This window comes from Meriones unguiculatus, chromosome 3 (genome assembly GCF_030254825.1).
Source record: "Meriones unguiculatus strain TT.TT164.6M chromosome 3, Bangor_MerUng_6.1, whole genome shotgun sequence".
In the NCBI taxonomy this organism is placed as follows: Eukaryota; Metazoa; Chordata; class Mammalia; order Rodentia; family Muridae; genus Meriones; species Meriones unguiculatus.
The window spans coordinates 85,706,290-85,728,611 of NC_083351.1; the positions used below are offsets into that span (position 1 = coordinate 85,706,290).

At 40.4% G+C, this 22,322-nt stretch overlaps 1 protein-coding gene across 2 annotated transcripts in view; it reads right to left on the minus strand.

The window, feature by feature from the left end:
• The window catches only part of Epm2a (EPM2A glucan phosphatase, laforin), a 103,256-nt gene extending 81,092 nt beyond the window's left edge, over positions 1–22,164 (minus strand). Inside the window, exon 1 of one of the 2 annotated variants that reach the window (XM_060380274.1) lies at positions 21,608–22,164. In XM_060380274.1, coding sequence (XP_060236257.1) covers positions 21,608–21,923 — 316 coding nt within the window. In that variant the 5' untranslated portion in view covers positions 21,924–22,164. The remainder of the gene's footprint in view (positions 1–21,607) is intronic. The other variant, XM_021650142.2, reaches the window with a different exon arrangement.
• Between the last annotated feature and the right edge of the window lie 158 nt (positions 22,165–22,322).

Consider the following 22,322-nt stretch of genomic DNA (forward strand, 5'->3'; position numbering starts at 1 on the left):
TTTTCAGAAAGGAGGCCAGCATAATTGTCATCTGAGAGGCTTCACCCAGCAACTGATGAAAACAGATGCAGAGATCCACAGCCAAACATTAGGCAGAGCTTGGGGAATCTTATAGAAGAGGGGGAGGGAGGGTTGAAAGAGCCAGAGAGATCAAGTACACCACAAGAAAACCTACAGAATCAACTAATGTGGACCTATACGGACTCACAGAGACTGAATCACCACCAGAGAGCATCCATGGAACTGGGCCAGTTCTAGATCCCTCACATATCTATAATAGATGTGCAGCTTGGTCCTCATGTGGAACCTCTAATACCAGGAGCAGGGGCTGTCTCTGTCTCTTTTGCCTGCCTTTGATCCCTTTCCTCTAACTGGACAGTCTTTTTGTCTAGCCTCAGTAGACGATGTGCCCATTTCTACTTGATATATCAAAGTGGTTCGTACCCATGGGAAATTTCCTGTCCTCTGAGAAGAAAGAGAGGTAGCACAAAGGGAGAGGAAGGGAGGTGAAAGAAAGGGCCTGGAAGGAGAAGAGGGAGGGTTACTTCCTACTGGGATGTAAAGCAAATAATTTAATCAGTTAATTATTTGAAAAAATACAAACAGAAAAATATAAATACATCCATACATACATGACTGATAGCAGAAATGGACCTGTTAGTCAGACAAAATTTTTACAGGGCAATTATTATTTAAATGAGTTAAATTATGAAATTATAAAATGTATAAGTGCTATACAGAATATTCAGGGCTTGTAGAGAAACTATGTCTCAATGGCATTTTCCAAGTGTGATGACTACAAAGCAGCATTGACTCAGATGCTTAGGGACAACTAGCTCATTATAAAGAAAATCATGATAGTCTTTCATAGATGGAGAAGGCTGAAGATGGAAAACCAGACAAGGATGAATCAGTGACAGCTAGAATTTAGGGTTTATGGCAGAAGGATAGATCTTAGGCTGTGACTGACAGAAAGGATGAGGAGCACAACAACTGAAACAGATGATGATAAGAACAATTGATCCAATGGGTAGAGCAATAACGGTATAGTCTACAATGTCTATATCACATGCCACAGTATACACTATAATACAACTGCATCTCATGGCTGGGGTAAAGAGAAAACTGAATGATACCTTTAATCACTAAAAAGGTATGCTCGCAAGTTCTTTCACTATAATGAAACACCCGAGATATTTAACTTAGAGCGAGAAAAGATTTACTTTATTCCACAGGTCAGGAAGTTCCTGTCCAGGATGAACCAGTTCATTCAGTGTTCTGGTTCATTCAATGTTCAGCCTCTAGAAAGGGTACCATATGGCAATGGTGAGTAGGTTATGATAAACCAAGCTGCTCACCTCATAAGCCAGGAAACAGAAACAAGAGGAGGAAACTGGGGTGGCCTTCCTCCAATCAAGAGTAAATCCCCGGTAACCTAGTGGCTTCCTGAAAGCCTAAAAGCACCTTCCAGCAGAGCTACCCTGGAGAGTAATGTTTCAGTGCACAAAGCTATGAGAGGTATTCAGCCAACTGCACCTTTACCTGTCAGTTACACTTCAATTTAAAATTAAACACAACAACCAAGTTCTCCTTTATGACTTCTACAGGAAATCAGAACCTTTAATTATTTTTAATATTTTATTCAAAGCATCAGTATTAATTAATTCATCATTCAGTGGGACAATAACCTAGTAAGAAACCAAAAGGTTTGTTCACCTATTGTGAAAGGGTCACATCACTTGGTAGCTAATTGTAACTGTGGTTCAAGGGCTGAAACAGAGAAGGCCAGTTTTTTGACATGATCTATTGTGAATGACTGGAGATATTTGCAGGATTCTGCATCTACTCTCTACATGACACACAGAGATGTTTATTAATGAGTTAATAAATTTTTATTTAATTGCTCTAATACATTTTGATGTTGGTATTTCTATTGGCATTAAAACAATTCTATAGTCATGTCTAGACTTTTGCTATTTTTGTCACAATTACAGGTCTTTTTTTTTTCTCTCCACACCTCTCCCAGGATTGACTAGTGATTTCACTGTGTTTCACCCAATGAACACAAATACAAGTTTTAAAAGTAGATACAACATTGACATTAGTATTAGTCTGACTAATAAAGCAAATGTTAGCTCTATGAGATGATTCAGTAAGTAGAGCACTTGCCAGCAAGCCTGACAACCTGGGTTCCATCCTGGAAATATACATGATGGAAGGGGATAACCAACTCATCAAAGTTATACTCTGACCTCTATACATGTGCTATGGCACAGGGGTGTCCACATGCATACATGTGGTTTGAATAGGTTTGGCCCCACAGAATCACGTGTGTAAATCCCTGGCCCACAGGGAGTTATACTATTGTGGCCTTGTTAAAATAAGTGTGGGCTTGTTGGAGTAACTGTGTCACTAAAGAGGTAGCTTTGAGGTCTGATATATATGCTCAAGTTCACCCCAATGTAGAAGACAGTCTCCTCCTGGCTGCCTCCAGTTCAAGGTGTAGAACTCTTAACTCCTCCAACACCATGTCTGCCTGGATGTTGCCATGTTTCCACCAAGATGATAAAGAACTAAACCTCTGAAACTGTAAGCCACCCCCAATTAAATGTTAGCCTTTATAAGTGTTGCCTTGGTCATGGCATCTCTTCACAACAATGGAAATATTAACTAAGACACATGCAAACACACAAAAACAATTTAAAAAATAAAGTAAGTTCTCCCAACTAGATTTTGCTACTTCACCTGACATACCTAGAAACCTGTTCAAAAGCCTCCAGATCATCACTTTGTACAAAGAGATGAACTAACAATACAAGCCAGTATCATCCTGAGAGCAATATCTCAATACAGACAATGTTTGGATGCCCAGAACATAGGGCTGATCCTAGGAACTCTTCAGAACATGGAGGATTATCCAACTCCACCCTAACACAGCCCAGCAAACATTCCTTTTTGCAGTTTCACAGTAAGTATTTTGGCATGAAATATCTCTTCAATTAAGTTCCTTTACATTGTAGATTAAAGTAGTGTAATAAAACATTCGCTTCAGTTGATCTAGTTCTGCTGTCAAAACCATCTCTGTTTTATGCTTTCACTTCTTCACATTATATATTTCCCGAGTGTTATGGACATGCAGCTACAATGAGATTAACATGCACACTGATCTAGATACTGGAAAGAAACTAGAAATGCACAGAGGACATTGTGACACGACTGAGCTTTAAGATAAAACATTTTTTTCTTTTTTGTTTCTTTATTAATTACACTTTATTCACTTTGTACCCCCCCCGTGGTTCCCTCCCTCCTCCCATCCCAATCCCTCCCTTCCTCCACCCTCTGCATGCATGCCCCTCCCCAAATCCACTGATAGGAGAGGTCTTTTCCTTCCTTCTGATCCTAGTCATTTAGGTCTCATCAGGAGTGGCTGCATTGTCTTCTTCTGTGGCCTGGTAATGTTGCTTCCCCCTCAGGGAGAGGTAATTAAAAAGCAGGCCAATCCATTCATGTCAGAGACAGTCCCTGTTCCTATTACAATGGAACCCACTTGGACACTGAACTGCCATGGGCTACATCTGTGCAGGGGTCTTAGGTTATCTCCATGCATAGTCCTTGGTTGGAGTATCAGTCTCAGGACAGGCCCCCATGCTCAGATTTTTTTGGTTCTGTTGCTCTCCTTGTGGAGTTCCTGTCCTCTCCAGATCTTACTGTTTCCCACTTCTTTTATGATTCCCTGCACTCTGCCCAAAGGTTGCCCATAAGTCTCAGCATCTGCATTGATAGTCTGCAGGGCAGAGCTTTTCAGAGGTCCTCTGTGTCAGGCTCCTGACTTGTTACCTCTTTTCTCCTTCTGATGTCCATCCTCTTTGCCTTTCTGGATAGGGATTGAGCATTTTAGCAAGAGTCCTCCCTCTTGATTAGTTTCTTTAGGTGTACAGATTTTAGTAGGTTTATTCTATATTATATGTCTATATGAGTGAGTATATACCGTGTGTGTCTTTCTGCTTCTGGGATAGTTCACTCAGGATGATCTTTTCCAGATCCCACCATTTACCTGCAAATTTCATGATTTCCTTGTTTTTTTATTGCTGAGTAATACACTGTCCTCAGAACAAAATGACAGATTGGGAAAGGATCTTCACCAACCCTATATCTGACAGAGGGCTAATATCCAGTATATATAAAGAACTAAAGAAGTTAAACAGGAAAAAAAATCAAGTAATCCAATTAAAAAATGGGGTACAGAGCTAAACAGAGCATTCTCTGCAGAGGAATTTAGAATGGCAAAGAAACACTTAAAGAAATGCTCAACCTCATTAGCTATCAGGGAAATGCAAATCAAAACAACCCTAAGATTTCACCTTACACCCATCAGAATGGCTAAGATCAAAAACTCAAGAGACAACACATGCTGGAGAGGTTGTGGAGGAAGGGGAACCCTCCTCCACTACTGGTAGGAATGTAAACTTGTACAACCACTCTGGAAATCAATCTGGTGCTTTCTCAGACAATTAGGAATAGCGCTTCCTCAAGATCCAGCTACACCACTCCTAGGCATATATCCAAAAGATTCTCAAGTACATAATAAGGACATTTGCTCAACCATGTTTGTAGCAGCCTTATTTGTAATAGCCAGAAGCTGGAACCAGCCCAGATGCCCCATAGTGGAGGAATGGATACACAAATTGTGGTATAAGATATAATTTTTAAACACTAAATTGTTCTTGAAAATGATACATTGTTTTAAAGCCTTTCAATTAGATGTTATATAAAAGAAGGTCTACTTAACTAAGGAGCTAAAGTCATACAGAGATTTCACCCCATGAAATATTTTACTTGTGAGGATGATCCCATAAAATTACATCACTACTAAGGCTATTACATCTTAGTTTCTGTAGTATACTCTTGATATTTGTACAATGAAAAAATTGCCTAACAACACATTTATGGAACATATCTCCATAGGTAGGCATTGTGACTGTTTCTGAGAATTTATTCTGATTGTAAATAACACAGGCTTAGGACTATGTCTGAAAAAATATTGTGTTGTCTTAACAAATAGAATTCTGTTAAGAATTAGAATGGAAATACAGATAGTCAATATCAAGTTCCTTGTAAAATCCAAAACTTCCTCACCCTGCATACACAAACTCTGTTATCATGCATCTCAACACTTTCATAGAGAGTGACCCCTCAGATTCATAATCTGGAACCCTGAAGATGGGTAAAGTACATGCCAATTATTTGACTGCACCCTTTTAGGAGAAAAGTTGATGCTTTCATGGCAACTTAGAAAAGCTTTCACTCATATTATGAACAAACAGCATGGGCATCTATAGGTCAATGGTCAGGCATGGGGAGTAAGGTGAAAATTCCATTAGCTGTGGAAAACAGTGAGAAGCAAATGCTTCCCATGGTAAACACATCATCTTTCTCAGTAAATAAATCCGTAGGACAATCTGACTTAATTCAAGTTTCCTTTATGCTTATATATGTGTGTTCATATGCCAGGAATGGCTGTCCTCATGCTACAGAGCACATATAAAGGTAGAAGGAAAAGTCAGGAGTTGTTTCCCTTCTTTCTCCATGGGATCCAAGGTTCACATCCAGGTTGTCAGGCATGCACGGCAGTAGCCTTTACTTGCTGAGCCATCTCTCCTGCCCCACCCCCAGTATATTACAGTGTTAGGTAATATGATTTCTAGTTAAGTAAACCAATAATAAAATAACTTCATTTTAATGTAATTGAAAAACTTTTTCAAAGGTACTCAGATACATAACTAGATTATTTTTCTAGTTCTTAACTGTGTTTACTTTTGAAAACTCTTTGCTATAACACAGGATTCTCCTCCAAGTCTGTGTCTTAAACCACCCACCAAATCGATGGTATCCTAGTTTTCCAACTGTCCCACCCTCTACAGATTGAACCAAGGAAGTCAAGTGTTAGGCCCAACAAGAGCCTAAATATGAGAAGGTATGAAGAGAACTCAGGAAACTAATCATCCATCGATGCAAAAATACAAGAGGTTCTTCTTGACCATTGCGCAATGGGGTCACCTCTGCTGGTCAGCTAGGAGTGGCACCGGGAGACAAAGACTTTAGGTTTTTAAAAGACACAAGGTGGGAATCTCCTGGGGTTGCCTTTTTGGCGATTTAGCATTGGGTGAGGTATTTAACTTTTAAAATAATTGGTTAGTTCTGGTCACCCTTCGGTCCAGTCAACCCTGTCGTAAATATCTGATCTTCAAGTCAATGTGGAATTTCCTGCCATCCATAGTTAAATGTGGGAGGGTGATTAACTCATCCCATGTCTGTTCTGAGGAGTGGGGGTTACAGGCTTTGGATCAAAGGTCAGGAGAAGGATTGGGGCCATTTGGCCCAGTTTCCAAACAAAGCCCATCTCACTGGCGCCAGCCGGTGATTTTTTCTCCATTTAGTAGAGATCTCTGCTTATTCTCTTCCTTATCTCTGCCCTCACAGATGGCTAATGTCAGGAACTTTTACATTCCTCGGCTCTCTGGAGAAGCACTAAGAGGCTTTAATTAACATGGGCCTAAAACTTGAAAATATAAGTTATAAGACAATTAAAAGAAACATAGGTTACAAAGTTAGTCTGATTCTTTCACAAGCATCCTAGGAAAGTGTTCTACCACTGAGCACTTTGCCAGTCTACTTTATAATTATTTTATGTAGAGACAGAGTTTTACTAAGTTTTCCAAAATGGTCTTGAATTCATTCACTATCCCAAGTATGCTGCAAGTTAATAATCCTCCTGCACCAGGCCCCTGAGTGTCTGGGAGTATCAGCCCATACAACCAGTGCTAGCCAAACCATTTCTTTTAAACTCGCTAGCCTGCCTTCACCCAGCATGCCCACTCCCTATCACTCTTCAGTGTACCATCCTATGGCATGTGTCCTCAGGACTCTACTGCAGACTTTAAATGAAGTCATCGCCTACCTGCAACATTCATTTTTCTTCTTCTTCTTTTTTTTTTTTTTTTAACTTTCCTGTGGCATTTGAAACCATTACATCCTCTGGTGAAGTCCTCCTCTGTTACTCATCGTGGTGTTGTCCTGAAAGATCTCATGTTCACAACCTCATGATTTAGACTAAGACTTTATTATAAGCCGTGTGGTCATTACTCTGGGTCTAGGGTTTATGCTCTTCCATAAAGCAGCACAAAATTTGCATATAATATATGTGCATAATCACTATACTTCAGGTCATCTCTAGGTTAGTTATGTTACCTAATATGATCTTACAGTTACATAAATAGCTGTAGAGGTTTATCACTTAAGAACTAATAACAAGAGAAAAGTCTGTGCATATTCAGTACAGATACAATTTTTCAACCAACTGGATGTTGGTTGCCGGACTCCAAATGTAGAGTCTAACAATATAAAAGGCTGAGTGTTTTGTTTACTGTTCATAGACAGTAATGAGAAAATCATTTAGAAACAACCTGTGCTTGTGTTTTTCCCATTTCCAGAGAAAGGACAAATAGTACTTCATAAGGTTGCTTAGAGAAAATCAATTAGATAGTCCATTAAAAGGATTTAACATGGGATCTGACACAGTTGGTGTTCCACAACTCTTAACTATGGTCCTTCCCTAGCATATCCCAACCCTTCTAGTCTGCATGAAAAATTTGTACATTGACTTGTAGAACACAACTAAAACACACTCAGATGATTCTGACAACAGCTTTGTACAGACTGTGTTTTCAGACAAGATCATAATAACAGTAACTCCATATAGGCTCATATGGTTTTTCCAATTATTCATTTAGTTTACAAATTCTAACAAATGTCTGCCAAAAACCATGGAAACTGCCCCTGAACACTTAAAGTAATTAAAGCTCCAAAATTTTTTCTCTTGATTGTTTTTTTCTTCTTATTATTATTATTATTAATTACACTTTATTCATTTTGTATCCCCCCATAAGCCCCTCCCTCCTCCCCTCCCGATCCTACCCTACCTTCCTTTTCTGCATGCATGCTCCTCCCCACGTCCACTGATAGGGGAGGTCCTCCTCTCCTTCCTTCTGATCTTAGTCTATCAGATCACATCAGGAATGGCTGCATTGTCATCTTCTGTGGCCTGGTAAGGCTGCTCACCCCTCAGGGGAAGGTGATCAAAGAGCAGGCCAATCAGATTATGTCAGAGGCAGTCTCTCTTCCCATCACTATGTAAGCCACTTGGACACTAAACTGCCATGGGCTACATCTGTGCAGGGGTTCTAGGTTATCTCCATGAATAGTCCTTGGTTGGAGTATGAGTCTTTGGGAAGTTTCCTGTGTTCAAATTTTCTTGTTCTGTTGCTCTCCTGTCCTCTCCAGCTCTTCCTATTTCTCACTTCTTACATAAAATTCCATTCACCCTGCCAGCCAATTGGCCATCAAGCTCAGCATCTGTTTTGATAGTCTGCAGGGCAGAGGCTTTCAGATGCCCTCTGTGGCAGGTTCCTAGGTTGTTTCCTGTTTTCTTCTTCTTCTGATGTCCATCCTCTTTGCCTTTCAGGATGGGGATTGAGCATTTTAGTTAGGGTCCTCTCTTTTGCTTAGTTTGTTTAGATGTACCGATTTTTGTGGGTTTATCCTATGATATATATTTATATGACTGAGTATATACCATGTGTGTCTTTTTGCTTCTGGGACAACTCACTCAGGATGATCCTTTCCAGGTCCCACCATTTACCTGCAAATTTCATGATTTCCTTATTTTTCATTGCTGAGTAATACTCCATTATATAGATGTACCACAATTTCTGCATCCATTCTTCAGTTGAGGGGCATCTGGGCTGTTTCCAGCTTCTGGCTATTACAAATAAAGCAGCTACAAACATGGTTGAGCAAATGTCCTTTTTGTGTACTTGAGAATCTTTTGGATATATGCCTAGGAGTGATATGGCTGGATCTTGAGAAAGCGCTATTCCTAGTTGTCTGAGAAAGCGCCAGATTGATTTCCAGAGTGGTTGTACAAGTTTACATTCCCACCAGCAATGGAGGAGGGTTCCCCTTTCTCCACAACCTCTCCAGCATGTGTTGTCACTTGAGTTTTTCATCTTGGCCATGCTGATGGGTGTAAGGTGAAATCTCAGAGTTGTTTTGATTTACATTTCCCTAATAGCTAATGAGGTTAAGGATATGAGTCCTCTGTCAGATAAAGGGTTGGTGAAGATTCTTTCCCAATCTGTAGGCAGTCACTTTGTTTAATGACAGTATCCTTTGCTTTATAGAAGCTTTTCAGTTTCAGGAGGTCCCATTTATTGATTGTTGCTCTCAGAGCCTGTGCTGTTAGTGTTCTGTTCAGGAAGCTCTCTCCTGTACCAATGAGTTCTAGGGTATTTCCCACTTTTTTTTCTAGCCGATTTAATGTGTCTGGTTTTATGTTGAGGTCTTTGATCCACTTGGACTTCAGTTTTGTGCAGGGTGATAACTATGGATCTATTTTCATTTTTCTACATGTAGACATCCAGTTGGACCAGCACCATTTGTTGAAGATGCTATCTTTTTTTCCATTGTATGGTTTTGGCGTCTTTGTCAAAGATCAGGTGTCCATAAGTGTGTGGGTTTATCTCTGGGTCCTCTGTTCGGTTCCATTGATCCACCATTCTGTTTCTATGCCAGTACCATGCAGTTTTTAAAACTGTTGCTCTATAGTACAACTTAAGATCAGGGACGGAGATACCTCCAGAAGATCTTTTATTGTAGAGGATTGTTTTAGCAATTCTGGGTTTCTTGTTATTCCACATGAAGTTGAGAATTTTTCTTTCCAGGTCTGTAAAGAATTGTGTGGGTAATTTGATGGGCATTGCATTGAATCTGTAGATTGCTTTTGGTAAGATGGCCATTTTTACTATGTTAATCTTGCCAAGCCATGAGCATGGGAGATCTTTCCATCTTCTCATATCTTCTTCTAATTCTTTCTTCAGAGATTTGAAATTTTTTTCATACAAGTCTTTGACTTCCTTGGTTAGGGTTACTCCAAGGTACCTTATGTCATTTGTGGCTATTGTGAAGGGTGTTGTTTCCCTAATTTCTTTCTCAACCCTTTTGTCTTTTGTATACAGGAGGGCTACTGATTTTTTTGAGTTAATTTTGTATCCGGCCACTTTGCTGAAGGAGTTTATCAGCTGTAGGAGTTCCCTGGTAGAGTTTTTGGGGTCACTCACGTATAGTATCATATCATCTGCAAATAGTGATAATTTGACTTCTTCCTTTCCAATTTATATCCCCTTGATCTCCTTCAACTGTCTTATTGCTCTAGCAAGGACTTCCAGCACTATGTTGAAGAGATATGGAGAGAGTGGACAGCCTTGTCTTGTCCCTGATTTTAGTGGGATTGCTTTAAGTTTCTCTCCGTTCACTTTGATGTTGGCTATAGGCTTGCTGTATATCGCCTTTACTATGTTTAGATATGTGCCTTGTATCCCTGATCTCTCCAATACTTTAAACATGAATGGATGTTGGATTTTGTCAAATGCTTGTTCAGCATCTAGGGAGATTATCATGTGGTTTTTTTCTTTCACTTTGTTAATATGGTGGATCACATTGATGGATTTCCGTATATTGAACCACCCCTGCATACCTGGGATGAAGCCTACTTGGTCATAGTGGATAATATCTTTGATGTGTTCTTGGATTTGGTTTGCAAGTATTTTGTTAAGTATTTTTGCAACAATGTTCATAAGGGAGATTGGCCTGAAATTCTCTTTCTTTGTTGAGTCTTTGTGAGGTTTGGGACCCAAGGTGACTGTGGCTTCATAGAATGAGTTTGGTAATTTTCCTTCTGTTTCTATTTTGTGGAATATTTTGAAGAGAATTGGTGTTAGCTCTTCTTTGAAGGTCTGGTAGAATTCTGCGCTGAAGCCATCTAGTCCTGGGCTTTTTTTGGATGGGAGATTTTGATGACCACTTCTATTTCTTTGGGGGATATAGGACTATTTAGTTGATTTACCTGGTCCTGATTCTGCTTTGGTAAGTCAAATCGATCAAGAAAATTGTCCACTTCATTTAGATTTTCAAATTTTGTGGCATATAGACTTTTGAAGTAAGTCCTAATGATTGCTTGGATTTCCTCAGTGTCTGTAGTTATGTCCCCCTTTTCATTTCTGATTTTGTTGATTAAGGTGGTGTCTCTTTGCCTTTTAGTTAGCTTAGCTAAGGGTTTGTCGATCTTGTTGATTTTCTCAAAGAACCAGCTCTTGGTTTCATTGATTCTTTGAATTGTTTTATTTGTTTCCAATTGATTGATTTCAGCCCTGAGTTTGATTATTTCCAGCCATCTACTCCTTCTTGGTGTGTCTGCTTCTTGTTTTTTTAGGGTTTTTAAGTGAGCCATTAAGTTGCTTCAATGAGCTGTCTCGCCTCTTGATTGTTTTTCAGGTAAACAATTTTCTCATTTTCTATTCTTGTAAAATAATGCAAATATAAGAGTCTGTTTTTACTGATTTCTTCTTGTTGGTTCATTCCTTTTGTGGATCATCATATTTGAATATTAATTCCCTCAAACAAATTACAAATTCCCCTAATTTTTCCCTTGCCAGGAAATTTGACAAACATGCTTTCTCATGAGCAAGAAAAGACCTGATCAGAGAGATACTTGCCCTTATTTTATGCCCACACTGTTATATTAATCAGAGCCCCAAAGAATCCATTTGCTCACCTTCCATGAATCTACTTAACTAACTCATTGGATAGCGAGCTCCATGTTTTTAAATTCATAGACAAAATGTGTGAGTTCTCTGAAATCTTTGCTGATATTAAAAGTCACCATTCCTGACACATTTTACCACTTGTACAAACAGGGATTTGTGTTTATCAGAAATAAATACAAAGGCAATTTCTAAAACATCAGAAATGCATACTGATGACAAAATTGAAGAGAATTTTTACTTTACATGATTTGCAATTTCCTTTCAAAAATGCAAAATTATGAACTAACTTCATCACAAGTTTCCATGGTTCTGTATAGGTATGAATACAGTTCACAATTATGACCTAAGAGATGAAAGGGAAGCTGGTCTGATTACACACACCTGTAATCATGTAGGATTTAGAGTTAGATTTCAAAAGAATCAGAAAGTCACAGCATTCTCCTTTACACAGTAAGTTTGAGGCTAGCTAGGCTACATGGGATTGTGTCTCAGTAAAAAAAAGGGGACATGCCTTGGGAGCATACTCTAGACATTTTAAAGTAAATAAAATAAAATAAACATTTTCTTTCCTGAAAACAGCAAAGTATGTGCTTGACAAAGTACAATTAAAATGTAGCATCATGCTTCAGCTGTTTAAAAGCAAAGATAACTCTATTTGAATCAAATGTTATAAACAACTTTAAATAGCCTAATCCTTCAAAGCAGCTATTGCTGCTTGGATAAAATGCAGTACCTGTGGTGGCATCAAAGCTGCCCCTGCCTAAGTAGACACTAAGAGTCAATATGCTGCTGAATGATTCCTTTGTAATAGGATAAGAATACTGTAATACACATATGATCACTCATAGGGAAGCCTTAATATTAACAAATGTCAGGAAGGAATCATTCATCATGGTTCACAGGGCAGTGTTCTTATGCAATTCATCTCATTGAATTAATTCTCCAGGAAATTCTGACACAGAGAAAACTGATATGAAACATTAAAGCATTTCTCGAACATGTCATAAATCTCAAAGGTACAGGTGTAACAACAGTGTGATGACCTCATATAAAGAACACAGCCTGCATTGTTTTCAGAAGCACCCTTGGGAGGGTTCAGGACATGGCTCAGCTGAAAGAGCACTTGCCTCAGAAGCCTGAGGAACTTAATTTGGATCCTCAGAACCCATTTAAGGCTGAACACCGTAGCACACATCTTTCATCCCAGTGCTGCCTCTCAGAAATGGAAGAGAGAGGCAGGAGAATACCCATAAGCTCATAGGTCAGGCAGCCTGGCATCTACAGAAAGAAATAAGAGAGCTTAATTTAAACAGGGTAGGAGGCTAGGATCAATACCCAAGGTTTCCCTGTGACCGCCATACTTGTGCCCGTGCTCATTTGCACATATGCACACACACACATCATGTACACACACCCAAGGATTCTAAAGCAAGTACGCTTACAACATGAGTTTATTTTAAAATTACTTCCTAAAGCACTCAAAAAGAGAAAATACCAAGATTTTTGTAGGTGATTTTCATTCCTTTGTAGGCGATCCTAATTACTACATCAAAGTAAAATTTACATACTTTGGAGCAAGATAAAACTAATACTTTGCTTTTCCCAGATGAATGAATTCTAAAAATAGTAAATCTTATGAAACTTTTTTAACTGAACGAGAATTTTTGCTTAGGATTTCTTGTGATGAAGTACGTATATAGAAATAGGAATGAAGAAAAGAGTGAACGAGAATAAAGTACTGGCTTAAAATAGAAAATTAAAGGTGGCGTACACCTTTAATCCTAGATCTTGGAAGGCAAGGCAGTTGGATCTCTGTGCATTCAGAGCCAGACTGGTCTCCATATTGACTTTCATAGTGACATTGACTTGCAGGGCATCCAGAAGCACACAGTGAGACCTTTTCTCAAAAGAGAAGGAGGAGAGGAGAAGTGGGAAATAGAAAGGAGAGGGAACTCAGTTATGCACAAACCTCATATTAGAGTACTAGTGAAACACTGCCATCTACTGGTATCAGAAGACAGGCAAAAGTCTTGAAAGGATTACAAGACTTCTGTGGCACTTTTCAATCGGAATAATGTAAATTAATCATCCAAAAGTGTGATACCTCAACAAATCCAGTTATACATATAGCAGAAGTGTTATTGCCTCTTTCCGAGTCTGATCAAGGATTCCATGTTTATTTAGTAGCAAGCCTAGGGCACCCTGATGATCCTCCACACACCATCTCCCCCTATTCACCCACAGGGCAACTCTAAGGAGCCTGTGAGTCCTACTCTGCTCAACCTCTGACCTCCACAGAGTTACACTGAGACTCAGAGACCACCAAGCTTCCATGTATACCCAATGGGTCTCCATAATACAGGCTGAGGTGAGATCTTCGCTAACATGAAAATTCTTGGAAGACTTTGATTATGTTCTCTTAAAAATTGAAAGATTTGGTTCTATTCCAAGGATTAGTATATCTATTTTAATTTTTGAATGTTTTCTGTTTCCAAATGTCTCCTTTTAAAAACTGGAGTTCTGGGCAGTGCTGTATTTTCATCTGCCTTTACAAACTCAGCTCACTGGCACATGGTGACATTGAAGAAAAAAGACACAAAAGTATGGCTACTTCAGTTTCAGATGCTGAGATGTGTGTTTCTCCCGTTCATTTGTTCATTTAATGAAGGTACCAGGCATTGCTTTAGGTTTTAAGACATGTTGGGATAACACCATGTGTTGGAAAGATAATTCTTGTAAAACATTTATTTGGATGTAATAGATTGATACATATTAGACAAGCATACAGAGAGGTCTTTATGATGCTGTGCATATGGAGCCTAATTCAAAGATCCAATTCTGCATGCATCACTAATCACTGAGAACCCATCGGAACCCTGGGTACTGATAATCTTGCTATGATGTAGAATGATATGTCTGCATCATAGCAAGGTGGCTTATGGTACATATATACAAAGTTTTAGCTAGTTGGGTGAGAGCATCGGGACCTGTGTGAACAAGTAGTATATAAAATCAATGTACTACTTAACTAATTCATGGACTTCCAAGTTGATAAAGAGCTGAGTGATATCAACAGAGACAGAAAGTGCACAAGTCATACACACAGGAAGACATGTGGGCTCCATACAATGCCAACTAGTCTCACAGCATTTGCTCTAGTTTGAAGGTGGTATGGTGTTCTGTTCCTTTTTTTGTTAATATTGCAGGTTGTGTTTCACACGGGAGGTGTTACTGAAAGCCTTAACACAGAATCCCATCAACAATGGCCAGGCAGCAGAGAGAAAGTGAGCATCCACTCCTAGAGTGCCACTAATGGACCATGGTAGATGTACATAAAGATTAAGATATTAATAGCCTTGTACCCTTAATCCAAAGCAAGAAGGATATGCATGTGTATTACATATCAATAGAAAGGTTTTTAATAGGCTTGTTAATTTTATAATGTATAATTATGTTTAAGAAATACGTATAATAAATATGTTAAAGAAGCTAGCTGCTATAGTTTGAACATTTCTATACCTTCAAAATTCATGATGAAACCAAAGCAATAGTTATAAAGAGCTAGGATCTTCAGGGAGGTAATTAAATCAAAGAATGAAACCTTCAGGAATGAGATTTGTGCCCTTATAAAATGGTTTAAGAGGTAGGAGAGATGGCTCAGTGGTTAAGATTACTTGGAGCACAGAGAATCCAGGTTTGGTTGCTAGCACCTATGTAGTGGCTCTTAATTCTCTGTAACTCCAGTTCCAGGGGATCAGACACCTGCTTCTGACCCCCATGGACACTGCATACATATGGTACACATACATGCATGCAATCACTCATACACATAAAATAAAACTGTAAATGCTTCTCCTTCTACCATGTGAGAACACAGCCTTCATCTTCTTTTCATTCTACATTAAGATGAAGCTTCTTGCTGGCCCTGATGGTGAAGGCATGGGTGAGCCATCCCCCCAAAATAATAAGATTAATGTGTATCATGAAGATTTCTAGTAAAGAAAAATGACAAACCACTGTCCCCTCCCTTAAGAGTTAATTCATATAATTCTGTCACTTTCCCATACAGGAAAATACCACCATAGAAAGCCAGCTGTCCAGAAATTTTGGAAAATACTATGAAGCCTACATAAACACATAGGTCATCACAATGCTCTATCAGCACTTGGGAGCATTTTTCTCTGCAATTGTCCTTTCAATCTTCGCCAGCTCTGACCTCCTGAAAGTGTTTTCTTCCGCAGTGGATTCTCTGGCTACTGTCTGCTCTCACTGTGACAGTGTTTTCCTCTATAATTATCACTTTTAACCACTGTCCACTCTCACCCTTTAGAATGCCCCCACTTTACTCTGTAGTAAACACTACACTCAGCACTCCACATGATAGATCTTCCTCTCCAAAGCCATAACCCTCTAATTATGAGAAAGAGACATGGAATATTTTCAGAGCACCTGATAAGAACTCTTTATAACTATCAAGGTCATGTCAGAAACAAGGAATGATTCCTAAGGTAGTTAGTATAATGAGGCAATATAATTGAAAATCTTCATCTCTCCCATGCTGTACTTAAAATCTTCTGCCTCCTAAATGCTGGAATCAAAGGCTTGCTCCATGCTACTAAACTCAAGAATGAGATTCTAAGTAAGAAAAGGTAAATTAGGATAAAAAGCAAAACTTGGTAAGTATAAGTTAGTAATGCCTAAACAAGTATCAGTTCCTTCATGTTTTACAATCAATATGGGATATTAGCAACAAAGGAAAAGAACCCAAGGAACATAACATATAGTGGTATGCCCTGACGCTGTAACTTCTCTGTATATATAAAACTATACCAAATAGTGTGTTTTCTTAAATATATGCAATATAACCCAAAATATGTTTTTTAATCCACAAGTGAAGATCAGTTATGTTACACACAAAAAAGGGTGGGGACTATTTCCGACAATGTCAGAAAATATAACAGAAACAATGCTTAAAGGTGATACACTTATTGGAACCAGAAGACAAGGTCTCTGACCAAGAATTTAAAGAACATGAACTAATTAAGAGAGAAAGGAAATATGCAAGAAACATGAGTGAAAAGTCTAGAGATGAAAGTACAGGATTTCAGGGGAAATGGCACTGAGAGCAGACCAAAGCCTGCAGAAAGCCTTCTTCGCATGTGTTAGGGGTTGTTCTGATTGGGCCCTCAAGATCTGGTTACTCCCCTGAATATACCTATCCTTTCTGTGTAAACTGCCTAAGACATACCTGAATTTTAAATTAAATGGCCTGTACCTGGGCAGGGCAGAGTGGAGTGAGTGTGGCGAAGGTTCCTGAGCTTTGGAGGACTGGAGAATCATGGGAGACAGATGGGAAGAGTGGAGGCAGGAGGATGCCATGATGTGTTAGTGTGAAGAAGGAATCATGCGGGCCTGAAGGAAGGACTCCAATAATGGCCTAGAAAGGCCCAGATAAGCAAGTATTTATAAGATTATCGATGGAAGGTAGCCCAGGTAAGGATGGTTTTAGTGTATGGTATTGGATGGGGGCTGGTGAGGTTATTGAGACAGCATAGATAGTAATATCTGTCCGGCCCGAGGTAATAAGACAATTACAAAATCTAACAAGTATCTGTGTCTTATTATTTCTGATAGCAGGTCAAATAATATCACCAAAATAGTTATAGGGCAAATAATGATAAATAACATTATAGAGCTCAACATCATTTTTATTAACAACAACACGTAATAAAGAAATGAATACCTGCCTTGCATTCTGGTAGGAAGACCTATATTGGACAAAAATTGTACTTGATCTCTTTTGTTTTAAAATGTAGCAGACACCATTTTACTTATCTATATAGAACCCATTCCCCCGACTCTTCTTGGTAACCACAACAACAAATTTCTTCAGGTAGGCAGCAAAGTGTTGGGTCAAATTCTGTAGAAACATGGTGATTTGAGGAGAAATTTCCCCTGGAGTCAAGTATTTGAACATTTGTTCCCCAGTCAGTAGTCTATGGTTATGGAACCTCTGAGAAGAATGGCCATGCCAGAGGAAGTACCTCACAAGACACATCTTGAGGGTTTATAGCCTCACCCCACTTCCAATTCTTTCTCTCTGCTTCCTGTATGTCAGTAAATGTGTTCACCAGCTCCCTGCTCCTTCTGTCATGCCATGCCTTTCCCCACGAAAGACTCTATCCCTCTAGACCCACAGGCCAAAATTAAGTTGATTTTGGTCAGAATATTTTACTATGACAAAGGAAAAGGCAATGATACAGAAAGTCAGGCATGACAACTCTGGCCAATTCTAAACATAAAACAAGGGGGCAGAGGGACACAGTATGATAGCCCTTTAGCTCTCTAGATAAAGGGAATTCCTAAGACTGACTTTTCTGTATTTCTGTCTTCTTTTTGAATCCACAGAAGACAGCTCTGATGGTCACAGCTCTGACTGCCATCTCATGGGAAAAGCCAAGAAATTACAGTGAGACTTCTCACTTGACATTTAATTACTCTTTTCTCTAAACTTAAACATATGAACTCCTAGGTTGGTGGAATCAGTTAGATTCAAAAGATGAGGAAGAATCTGTAGAAAGTAAACCCATGGGGATGTTGAGAAAGGAACTGAAGAGAAAAGGGCTGTATGACACATTTCTTTCTGTTTGGCTATATAAAGTAATAGATTTTTAGGCTAATTCACATTGCTAACTTCCCAGTTCCAGTACAGTATTACCTGTGATGGTTAATTTTGACTGTCAACTTGACAGGCTCTAGAATCACATAGGAGACACACCTCTGCATAGACAAACATACCTGCATAGAATTTCTAAATATGGTCAACTGAAGCGGGAAAACCACACCTAAATGTGGGCAGTATCATTCATAGACTATTGTACATTTCATGAAAGGGAGAAACTTAAAGCCCCACAGGCCACTCTCTGCTGACTCACTGTGGATGTAATATAACAAGCTGCTTCATGCTCCTGACACTATGCCTTTCCAGGCATGATTACCTGAACCCTCAACCTCTGAACCAGGATAAATTCTTCCTCCCTTAATTTGCTTTTTGTTTTGTATTTTGTCATGGAAACAAGGAAAGTGACTAATCCATAACCAATGTGTCTGTAAATTGTAATGAGCTGTAATATGAGGTATGATGGGAAAAAACAACAGATAAGGAGAATAAAGTAACATTAGGTGAGCTACAAAGATGGCTCAGAAGTTAGGAGCACTTACCATTCTTAAACAGTTCAGTGAAGTTAGGAGCACTTACCATTCTTAAACAGTTCAGTTCTTGGCACCCACATCAGGGAACACAAAACTCCCTGCTGCTCCAGTTGCAGAAGCTCTGACACCCTCTTATGGCCTCTATGGGCATCTGCACACTCAATAGTACATATAATCTCATGTAGACACAAACATACACATAAAAATAAACCTCTTGCAAAAAGGTGTTAAGAGAGATGTAGATGTGTAGTCAAACAGAAAAACAGGAGACCTAACAAATAAGCACATGCCAGTCTGGGAAAGCACTAAAGAAAAGTTCTCACAACTGCACCTCTCTACACCATCAGCAAATGGCTACCATAAAATGAGTGTGCTGTAAATGTGATAGGGAAAGGTTTCCTGGGAAAGGTCCTAGTATGAGTGAGGTGTGATCTATTCCAGCACACTGAGATGTCCGCCAAACAGCCCCAGAGGTGAATGAGAACTGTGCTCAGTTGCAAGCATCCTACAGCTAGGTCACCAAACAGGTGCTAAGATGGAGCACAGCTGCCAATGCCCTAAAATGGCTACCCTAGCTTAAGCCAGACAGGCCTTCCTTAGGAATCAGAAACTAAACATGGTGCTCAGACATCAGTGACTTGGAAGCTGTGTTTATGAGTAACCATGAGCTTTATTCCCCCACCCATCACAAGCAAAAGACCATCTGTCACTCATGAAACTCGCCTGGTGACTTCAGGCACTTACACATACACACACACACACACACACACACACACACACACCTGACTGGGTTATGGCCTGTATTTTAACTTAAAAAAAAAAAACTTCTGGTGGAGGACTTGCCCTTAAGCCTTTAGAAACCCTAGAAAACCTTCTTGCTCCCACATCTGGGTCACTGTTTCTTACTCTAGAGAGACAGCCTGGAAGTTTGCACTCCACCCCAAATAACTGCTTCTTTTACCTCATAAGTGTATTGTTTTGTTTTGTTTTCTGCCAAGCATGTTTACATTGGGTGCCTAAATTCATTCTTCTCTGCTGACTGTTGTCATCTACCATATGCAACTCTAGAGTTAGAGTCTGGCCCTTCCACTGTTTCTCTCTTCTACCTGCCTACTTTCCCCTCTTCCCTGTTTCCAATAAGTGTCTTTTTCTTGGAGCTGATTGCTCAACTTTCCCCTTTCTGTAAAATCATACTGGTATGCCAATGTCCTGGGCACCCATTACCTGGTCAGGACGCCTGTCCCCCAGGATCTGGATATTCTCTTGATAAACCACAATCCACTTGGGGATGGCCTCTGGATTAAAAATCTGTCCAATGGTAATTAACCTCCGTCCACTCACCCCTGCCCCCTACTCTCCCCTGTCTCCTCTCACTTTTTCTCTCAGGTGCTGATCTCCTTCTCTGTGCCCACCTCCTCCCTCTAATTCTTCTCATTCAAAACTGGACTCTTCAACTCCTTGTGACTACCCATCTGTAAGAAGGCACTGGTAAAAGCAAGAAAATAGAACATGAGCATGTGAAACTTTACATAGAAACAAAGACCATAAGGAAAGGGAGAGAGGTGTGTTTGTTATTTTACAAATCTTTTAAAGACAATTTTCTTTAATAAGGTAATAATAAACTCTACAAAATAAAAGTCAATATCGCTTCTATAATTTAAGATAAGAATATAAAAATCAGCAGGGAAGAAAGAAGTAATAAGCATGGACTAGATTCTTCATATTTTATAGCATGTGCAGTTGCTAATTTTCATGCATTTCCAGCAGGTGTCAATAGATACTAATTTTACAAATTATATATATATATAATTTATGTGGTAACTATCAGAGAAATTAAAAGCAGAGAAGTTAAAGTGGATGCATTTTAAAAAAAAGCAATGCAAGCAAATTATTTGGTGCTTTGGGCATGTCATAAAAGCTAATAAAGGAGAGGACCTGAAAATGAAAGATCTTGTATACCTTGCACTGTTATTAAAATTATCAGATGTTATTTTATGATGGAAAAGTCCACAGTAATACTAATATAAATGCACTGTAAAGGAAGGACAAGCAGAAGGCACCTCTCATATGTCAAACATATTTGCGTGCAGTTAGTGTGCTTACAGTGTTGTATGGTGGAAATGATGTTTTCACTCATATTTTTATTATTATAATGTTTTTGTGAAACAAGGGCTCATTCTGTAGCTAAGCCTGGGAACTCCCAGCAATCCTCCTGACTCAGCCTCCCAAAGTACTGGGATTTCAGATCTGTGCCATCACACCTAGCTATTTTATTTTTATTATTATTTCTTTACAAGCAATATTATTCTTTATGTATCTTAAGAAATCAGGTCATTTCTCAATTGCTATTTCCCACTGGTTCAAACTCTAACGAAAAATTCCCTACAGTCAGCAGCCCTTTGTAATGCGGATTGTTAGACTTTTGAGTGGGTTACAGATCTGGGGCAGAGCTGGGGCCAGAGAATCAAAAGGGATGGGTCTTGATCAGCCCTGAGCCACACCGGAAACGCGGTGTAGCCGGGTGGGGTCAAGATGGGGGTGAGCGAGCGGTGGCCAACAACGGGTTGTGCCGGGTATAAGAGTTGCGGGAGCACTCGAGCTGCGGGGCACGCACCCCGAGGTCGCGGCCAGGGTGAACGGGGAGCTGCGGAAGAGCGCGAGCTGCGGGGTGCGCGCCCCACGGTCAAGGCCGGGGTGCATGGTTGCTGCGGGGTGCAGGCCCGAGTGCGCAGTACCTTCCCAGCGCAGCTCGCCTCCGGGCTCGCGCTGCAGGAACTTGTACCAGAACGTGTCCACACGGCCCGCGTCCTCGTGGCCCGGCTCCGCCCCGCCGGCTGCCGCCTCATCAGGGACCAGCTCCACCTCGGCGAGCCACAGGCCGGGCTCCTGCAACGCCAGCGCGGCCGCTCCTGCCGCGGTGCCCGCGGGCCTGAGACGCACGGCGCCTCGCGGCTCCCAGCGCCCCAGCTCTGGCCGGGACCCCGCGAGCAGCAGCTCCGGCCGAGCGCCGGCCACCGTCGGTGGCACCACCACACCGAAGCGGAACAGCATGGCGGTGGCCCCGGTCCTAGGAGTCTGGCGAGCGGTGGCGGCGGCGCGAGCCCCGGGACTGCGCGGACACGTGCTGCGCCGCGCGTTTCTGGCCGGGTCACGCGGCCCCGGGTTTGGGTTCCGGGAAGCGGGCACTAGGGGCCCGCAGAAGGCTGCGACCCATAGTGAAGCTAGGAAAGAGGAAAATGACACCAGGGCATTGTCCAGTCGTCTTCTTGGAGATCTGAAATTACCTTGACTAAGTCAAGAAGGAAGAACTTAGCAGCTAGCCTGAAACCCCCGCCCCAGTGCAGTTGGCAAGGATCCAGTACTCTCAAGCACCCCCACATTTAGAGTCTAGGGGCCTCTGATTGCTAAGTGGGAGTAATGCATATGGATAACGATCTTTAGAGACCCTCC